Raw genomic sequence first — 8,279 nt, 5'->3', positions numbered from 1 at the left:
AAGAGGTTATTTCTAATGTTCCAAAGGTTACACTGCATTAAGACCTCACACCCAATCTATTATTTTAAATTGGGCTAAAGAATAGTAATTGAGTGGTACATTAGATTTTCCAGTATTGGAGCAGTTCAAGTTGCCTACTGTACAGATAGATACCTCTAAATAAGAATATATAGGCAACTTCAGATTTCAGTTATGCTAGATTTATTTTTCTAAAATATTTTATTACAGACGTGTTAAATACTAAAATTCTACAAGAGATCACCAAAGATCATAGTTTGGGCAGCAGCCTATCAGAAACATTCTTTTTCATATTGTTGTCTTTTTATAAAGCAGAGCTCACAGAGCAGACCAATTTCAGTAACAGCATTAATAATGACATGCAAGTATCATTCTTGTATCTTCCTAGTCAAGCACAGGACTACACTTTAACACCACAATTAAATGTATTTAAATATATTTAAACAGTGTGCATTTAAGCACAGTGTTTTACTCTTCAAGTCTTTTTTCTAGTTTGTAAAATAAATTTATTAGAGTAATAAACTAGTTTTACAATGGCAAATAATTAGACTAAACAAAACCTCATTTGAAAAATAGTGACAATGGAAGACAGAAATTTCTTGTGAGAATCTGCCTTTTAACCAGGTGGTCAGCTTACTATGTAAATACTGCATATATATTAAACACAATTTTGTGCCACAAGAATCAATACCAATTAGAGACTTTTTGAATCAAACCCTGAGCAGAAGCCATTTTAATGAAAAGTGTATGTCGAACTGATGAACCCAATGTTTCTGTGTCACTGGATTCATTTGAGGTCAAAATCACACAATATTTTCAGACTTCTTTTTCCCTGTTTAAGCCTTCCAGTTCTCAACCATGTAATATCAAGTACATGATCCTACAGCTGTTGTTTCCAGGGTACTCAAAACAGCAAACAAGAAATGAAGCCCCTTCTAGACCTTCACTACCTTTTCCAGTGTAGCTTAAGTAGGGACCTTGAATTGACAAAAATGCAGGAAATAATACTTTTATTATTCAGCCCTGCTCTGCATTATCCTCAAAGGCAAACAGGATTGTAAATTACTTTGCCTGATGTTTTATTCCATATGGCCCGAGCAAGTGGTTAAGTGCACTTTTTAAGCCTTTAGTACCAGGAGGCAGTTTCTATTGCCATTTCAACCCATTACCTGTCTCAAGGAAAATAAATAAATGGTTACAAAAGAAAAACAAAAAAACCAGCCAGACACTCCCCTCAAACCAAGACTCTGGTTACTTACAGCAATTAGAGAAAGATACCAAAAGGACTTTACAAATTGCTCTAAGCAGCACAATTGAAAAACTATTGAAAGGGAGTTCAGCTCTCAATATATTCACACAAAACACAAGGGTAAAGTACAACTTAAAATCAGCAGTTTTGGTTATTCCCATCTGTCACAAAATGAGAGATACTCAAATTGCAAATGAAGCCCAATTTTCTGCATCCAGGAGAGAATTTGTATGCTAGCAATTTTTTAAAATTTTACTTGGAATCAGAAATGGAAAGAGGGATAAAGTTGATTTTAAATGTCAGACTGACAGCAAGAAGAAAAGGTACACAGGAAAGAATAGGAGCAAAAGAGAAGTATTAATTTTTCGTTTTCAAGGACTCATCTATTCTTTGAACCTCTACATATAAAATTCCTTTAAAACAGAATTTTTACTGGTGACTGCACCTCTTACACAGTGTACAATTTTTTTTAAAAAAATTGTGTTTTATTCAAGCAGAATATTTACTTCAAGTTCAGTGTCCCTGGACACAATGTCCCAGTGGCCACATATTCCTCTCAAATTAAAAAAAAACCACATAGATATCAGAGTCAGTAAAAAAATTGTCAAATTATGAGAATTGTTTGCTAAATTATTACTAATACAAAAGTTTAAAAATTATTTGTTAAAGTAAGAAGGTAAAAGAATGTGGCTAGGATCTGAAGCTTGCAGAACTGAAATACACACAAAGATATGGATATCATAGTTTGTGATACCTTCCCTACCCCACAAGAAAGGAGAACTAAATTAAAGAAAGCAAGCTCCCTGTTCTGTGAAGCCATATCAGAAAGAGAACTATGAGCAGTATTTATGCAAGACTAGGAAGTCAAGTTTGTTATCTGTGTGAACAGAGCAGTGTTAAAAACTACAAATCCACCAGTCTTGTAATATTAATCCCAATCCAAAACAGTAAATAATAACACTTAATTGCATCCATAAGTGACCTGATTTTCCTCGCATATTAAGCTCTTAAAAATTACACATCACTATCTTATTTTTGCTCTATATTTGGAATGCCTCATCCAATCAAGAAGTATTCCTCCTCATCTCTAGATAAGAAAACCCTTTGGACTTCCTTAATGTTCTTGTTCATATTCTAGAAGGACTAGGAATAAGTCTGTAATGAAAAACAAGAATGTAAGAACTCACCAACTATCAAAAGAAAAAAACCTGCCTTAGTAGTACTGTAAGAGAAAAGTCACACTGGAAGTAAAGATTCCCATCACCCAGATAGTAGTCCTTACTAAATACAGTGTACCATAATAAATATTTTTTCTAAAAAATGAAAGGCAGAAAAAAATTTGGAGACGACTGGCCTTGGAACATTAAGAAGAGAATGCAAAAACATACTCTACACATACTGATGAATTCCCAAGGTATTTCTAAGGAAAAATACATCTTGGAATCATGAACAATTTCAGAGAGTTGTAGAGTTAAGTCAGTGTTCTGCAGAAGTTAAAAGGCAGGCAACACCAGGAAAGTGAGATAAAAAGCACAAAACAAGCAGTATCACTATGTCATTGCATAAGATTTGTCCAGCATATCTGACTACTGGGTACACTTCTGGTCACCCTACTTTAAAACCCACACATCAGGAAAAGGCAAAGAGAGGGGGGAATAGTTGATCAGAGACATGGAATATGAGGAGAGATTGGAATTTTTAGATTAGTAAGCATGATGATGTGGACAGTAAGCAGAAGCTTCCAGTAATTGGAAATCCAGAACATATATTGGAGGTGCACCACAATGAACTTCTCTTAGCATTAAAACCCTTCCCCTAAAGCATCAGATTTTGCTGCTGCTGGAGATAAAACTCATAAATCAGGTTTTGAACTGACCCTTCTTTAAATGGCTCCTTCCCATAAGCAGGTTTTCTAAACTTCTGTCACTATAAAAGCTGTACACACTAAATTAATTTGGCCTACCTCAGAGTGCACACCTAATACAACTGAGCACTACTCCAATCTCTGGCTCACAGTTTCGCAAGTCAATAAATTGCAAAGCATGACAATGCTATTAACACATAGACAGCTAAATGGAAATGTTTTTATGATTTTTAAAAATGGAAGTTTAAAGAGATCCAATTATTCTCTTGTTAAATCCCTTTAGGACACCATCAGACACGTACTTCTGCATTACAGCTTTTGAAGGGTGTGAGGAAAGGAGGCTGGAACACAGCTAGATCACGCTGTACTATGCACAGCTCTAAGAACTCAGCAAGTATCACACACAAAATAGACCTCATAGATCTTTGCCTGGGCACACCTGGGATAAAGGTTTAAGATACAAATGAAAACGCACAAAAGTAAAGGAACCAAAATAACCACTATTTTCAGATATGTAAGAAATAATCTAAGGACAAACTGAAATGGACCTAGTCTTTATCATAATTTAGAGACATAGATCTACAAGAGTTCAGCATTTTTAGGTGAACTTCCTAATATTTCTTATAGTTGGTCTTACTATTTTTCATATATGGTCTTAATATTTAGCTTATTATTTAATTATTTTACAAGGTAAAATTGTTATCTTCTATATATTCTATATCCCACCCCCTTCTAAATGGCTTCTGTGGATGAAGAAGATGAGAACAAGAACAAGTAAATTTCAGTAAAGTAAATGACCTGAAAAAAACATTGCTGTGAAAGATATTCAGGCACCTCAACATTGCCAATCACAATCTCAAGCTAGCACAAGTGAAATTTATAACAGTATCAATGAGAAAATATCAGGCACAAATTCAAAATTCTATTCCACTGAGTTTAAAACAATTTTGCTTATTTTAGTGGCTGTTTACCATTGACTTAAACATGACAGAACAATCAAAGAGCTTCTTTTTTCCATATGGGCTCTTTGATTTAATAGTATTTAATTCTGTTAACAATTTCCTCTTCATGTTTTCATATGTGTAATACCTAGTACTAAATTAATTTCAACTCTAAAAAGCAACAAATAATTTCTTTGTTTACATTCCCTTATCTTTCAGTTTCCAGTCCATTCAAGCCCACATTTGATTGCTTTTCCTACATCCAAATGCAAGAGTCCCCTAAAAACAGGGGTATACTCCTGTATAGAGCTATAGGTTAGGTCCTTTATGTTTCAGTCCTAATACTTTACAACAACAGAAAAGAGGCCAAGGAAAAAAACCAAAACCAACCAGAATTCCAAAAAGCCCTGTGAAAAGTAAGTATGTACATATGTGTGTACGCATGTAAGTATGTGTATCATTTGTCAGTGTAATAATGGTCAGGAATCCTTGACAAAATCCAGACAAAACACAAGGCAATTGTGTTATGCCAACTCACAACCACTTTTGCCATAGTAAGATCAGTGTTTAAAGTACAAGTGCAGATGTCAGGAATTCCAGTAATACTATATTAAGTAGTGACATCTCAAACTAACACCCCCAGTAATTAAATAATCATTCTGAAATGTATAATTTATCCTTTACAGAAGTAAGGAGTTAAGGGTTTGGACCAGATGATCTTTACAGTTTCCTCCCAACCCAAATCATTCTGTGAAGGAATATATTCATTTTCAGGCATTTTAAGGGCAGCCAGAAAAATGATACAGCAATCAAATTATAATTATGAACTTCTTCAAAATATATTCTTTAATTCAAAGTCTTGAGCACACCAAAAAGGGTAAGTGTGTTGAAGTTATAATTTAAAATGTCATAGAAAGATGCCAAAAAATCACTCTGGAGAACCTACAGTTCCTTGTAGGTTCATGACTACATGACTCCAATTCTTGACCACTACTTCTTTGTTCTTGAATAAAAGCCGGATTCAGAATCAGATTTTGATTTTTACTTTATTCCAATGACTGCTCTACCCCACAGACTGTTCTACTACCACTTAATGTTTTCTGATATTTTGTATAACCTCATATTGTAAAACCTGAGAATGTTAAAGTAGTTTAAGTACAGCATGTCTTCTCTCCATCCTCATTATCTGACTTAAAAAAGGATTTTCTTTTCCACAAAACTTTGAGTATTTACTTGAAAGTACTAGTTGTATAAAATAGCTACAAAACTCTTCTAAGTTTTAAACAGTATATTTAGAGAAGCAACTATCTTCTCTTGCAGAGTATGTGGAAATACGATGCCAAACTCATTTAGTGAAGTGGCAAAACATTGTTTTTGAAATTGTAATATCCCATCAAAATATTGCACAAATTTTCTGAAAATACAGGTGATTATTATACATGAGGTATTACTTACTTTGATATGTAATTATCAACAGTATCTTATTTTGATATGAACAATTCAGTAAAATTTATTTTCTTTATATTGGTTACAAACTGATCATCAGGTCTTAGCAGACAAAGATTTATTTAATTTTTCAGTAAGTATGAACCAAGAATACCATCTTTCTTTTTCTTTTAATACGCCAAACTTTGCTGAATTCAACTATGGAGAAATGAAGGTTCACTGATTTAGAAACTGCTCCATTATCAAAACATATGTAATTTTGTGAAAATCAACAGTTAAATACGTAATTTTATGAAATTAAACAGTTCTCAACAGAAAAATAATTGTTGACAGATCAAAATCTGACACTTTTGGTTTAAGGATATAATAGATAGGTACTAGATGTCATACCTACACTCTAATTTAGGACAGATCACTAAATGTTTTATCAATTACTGGGCCTGTGAGGAGAATCTGGGAGCTAAGTACTTGCATACCTAAAGGTCAATTAAGTCTAAAGACAGTTAATGGGGAATAATTCAAATTTTAATGTTAAATAGTGGAGAATCTCAAATACTCAGAAAATAAAAATGCAACTTCAAGACACTGCAACGCACTCAGAGCAGCATGTCTGATACCATGGAAAAGTCACGTAATTTGGGGAAAAAGGTTTGAAATAAAACTTCCAAACTCCTCTCCAGATCACGAAGACAACTGGTGAATAATCCTTAAGTAAACTCATGATTTTCATTTCAATTTACCCACTCCACATTCTAAACTTGCTATTCATCCTGGAGTAATAGTACTAGCAATACTCAGCATTTCCATGGATCTCTTTAAAAATAGCTTCCTAGACCTAAGGCACAAATTGGAGCCATCTGATAGCTTCTACTTCCTTTCCACTAAGATCATGAAAAGAAATATTTTATGTTAAAAAAAAAAATTGCATTTCTCTAATATACCTACTTCCATTTACAGCACAAATTCAAAGGAGATAAAAATCTCATTATCAGTTGACAAGGCAAATAAGAGTGTATGAACAAATACTCACTGTAATGTTATCCAAGAGTTTGGCCATATGCTTAATAATTTCACCGTGGTGTGCCGGCTGAGTTTGCAGCAGTTTCTTAATGACAACAACACTTTCAGCAACTACAATTTCTGTTTTAGACAAAACAAATTATTAATTTTAAAAGCATTTATGCAAAAGAAAAACCCATAAATAATTGATTGTAAAAGATGGAAAAGCTTTCCAAATATGCTTTGCAGAACTGAGTTATATTAATTTGGTAAGAAAGAGGTAAACCGTTCTACTAAGTAATATAAGTTCAGCTTCCTGAATCACGTTACCAGCAAAAAGAGGACACAAACATTCTAAATGTAAAATTACCAACCTAGTATATACTGTATGAAACTGTTTTTGAGTGAAGCTGCAATTCAGATTTTTCCTATAAAATTGAGGAACAAGTGGAAAAAAAGTCTGATTTTCATTAAAATTATGCATATTCAAAAGTAATTTGCAGTCTGCAATGAGAATAAAAATGCTTGCATTAAAAGTAACAGCTCATTCATACGCTAGAGAAATATCTAAACATCTCCTTTGCATTTTTTCTAAATGCAAAGAATGTTTCTGCATATAAACGTTTCTCTCAGGTCTGTAACCTAATCTCTAGTACATTCAAATGAAGCTTCTAAATAGCAAGCTATTGTAAGATTCACGCCAAAGTCATGCACTGGAGCGCTTAACTACTGCAACAAGTAACATTCACAGCCTGATCAACTTGTATGAAATGTATCATTTTTGAAGCTAAAAAGACCCCACACGAGCAGAGGCAAGCTTCCATGGAAGAGTAAACTCATGTAAGGAAATATGAAGAAATCTAACCACCATTTGCTAAACAGAGGTACTCCTGCATTTCTGTCTGAGTTAATCTGACACATGGACCATTCATTCAGCAATCAAGCATGCTCAAGTTTCAGTAGAACAGTATGGGGCAGAGATGTCTAAATTTTGGGGGGTTGTGGGGTTTCCTTGTTGTTTCGGGTTTTTTTGAGAAGGCAAACTTCTTTATGGAGAAAGGCCTTCCAAGAGCTCTGAGCATATCATTATGTCATTTGCCTCTGAAATGCTTAGATTTTAGCTTGTAGCTTTTTGTGTCATCTTTTATTTGACATGACATCTGTCATTTTTCTAGACTAACTTCTTGAAGCAAGGTTAACATCTCAAGGTCTTGCACAATCCTACAGATCAATTTAATTTACACTGTATTTTGCCAGATATTAAAATAGGAAGCCACTTCTTGAAACTTGAAAATTACAGTCTGGACTATTTATAGTGGGGAACATTGGAATGGCAACTTCCGTCATTCAGTATTTTGTGAAACACTGAACAGTTAAGAAAAATAAAACCGAACTCAAAAAAATGAGTGCACCTGAAGTTATTATTATAAACACTTATTGACAATGTAAAACCGACTATGGTAATATCAACTGCAGCAGATGAGATTTCATCATAGGAACTACTTTCATGCTATCTGTGGGAGCAAACTTAAAGAAAATAAACCAGAATTTGTTAATCACAATTGTGAACAATTTTAGACTAATATGGTTATTTTACAAAAGTCTAGATACTGGGAAAAAAATACAAACAAAATCAAAATGCATTTGTATCAGAATAAGGACTGGCATAGTCATACTCTGTGAGGTTTACTTCAATGATAAATGAACACAAGAATTTTGAAACAGTCTAAATCGCATCTAAAGGATTATAAAAAGTAAATTA

At 33.5% G+C, this 8,279-nt stretch overlaps 1 protein-coding gene across 1 annotated transcript in view; it reads right to left on the bottom strand.

Moving 5' to 3' along the window:
• The window catches only part of AP3B1 (adaptor related protein complex 3 subunit beta 1), a 139,670-nt gene that overhangs the window by 76,834 nt on the left and 54,557 nt on the right, over positions 1-8,279 (bottom strand). Inside the window, exon 13 of the mRNA XM_031062180.1 lies at positions 6,549-6,658. Within this exon, the coding sequence (XP_030918040.1) occupies positions 6,549-6,658 (110 nt within the window). The remainder of the gene's footprint in view (positions 1-6,548; positions 6,659-8,279) is intronic.

This window comes from Geospiza fortis, unplaced genomic scaffold (assembly GCF_000277835.1).
Source record: "Geospiza fortis unplaced genomic scaffold, GeoFor_1.0 scaffold201, whole genome shotgun sequence".
In the NCBI taxonomy this organism is placed as follows: Eukaryota; Metazoa; Chordata; class Aves; order Passeriformes; family Thraupidae; genus Geospiza; species Geospiza fortis.
Note: the sequence above shows the minus strand (reverse complement) of the source record. Positions and strands in the feature narration are given on the sequence as shown.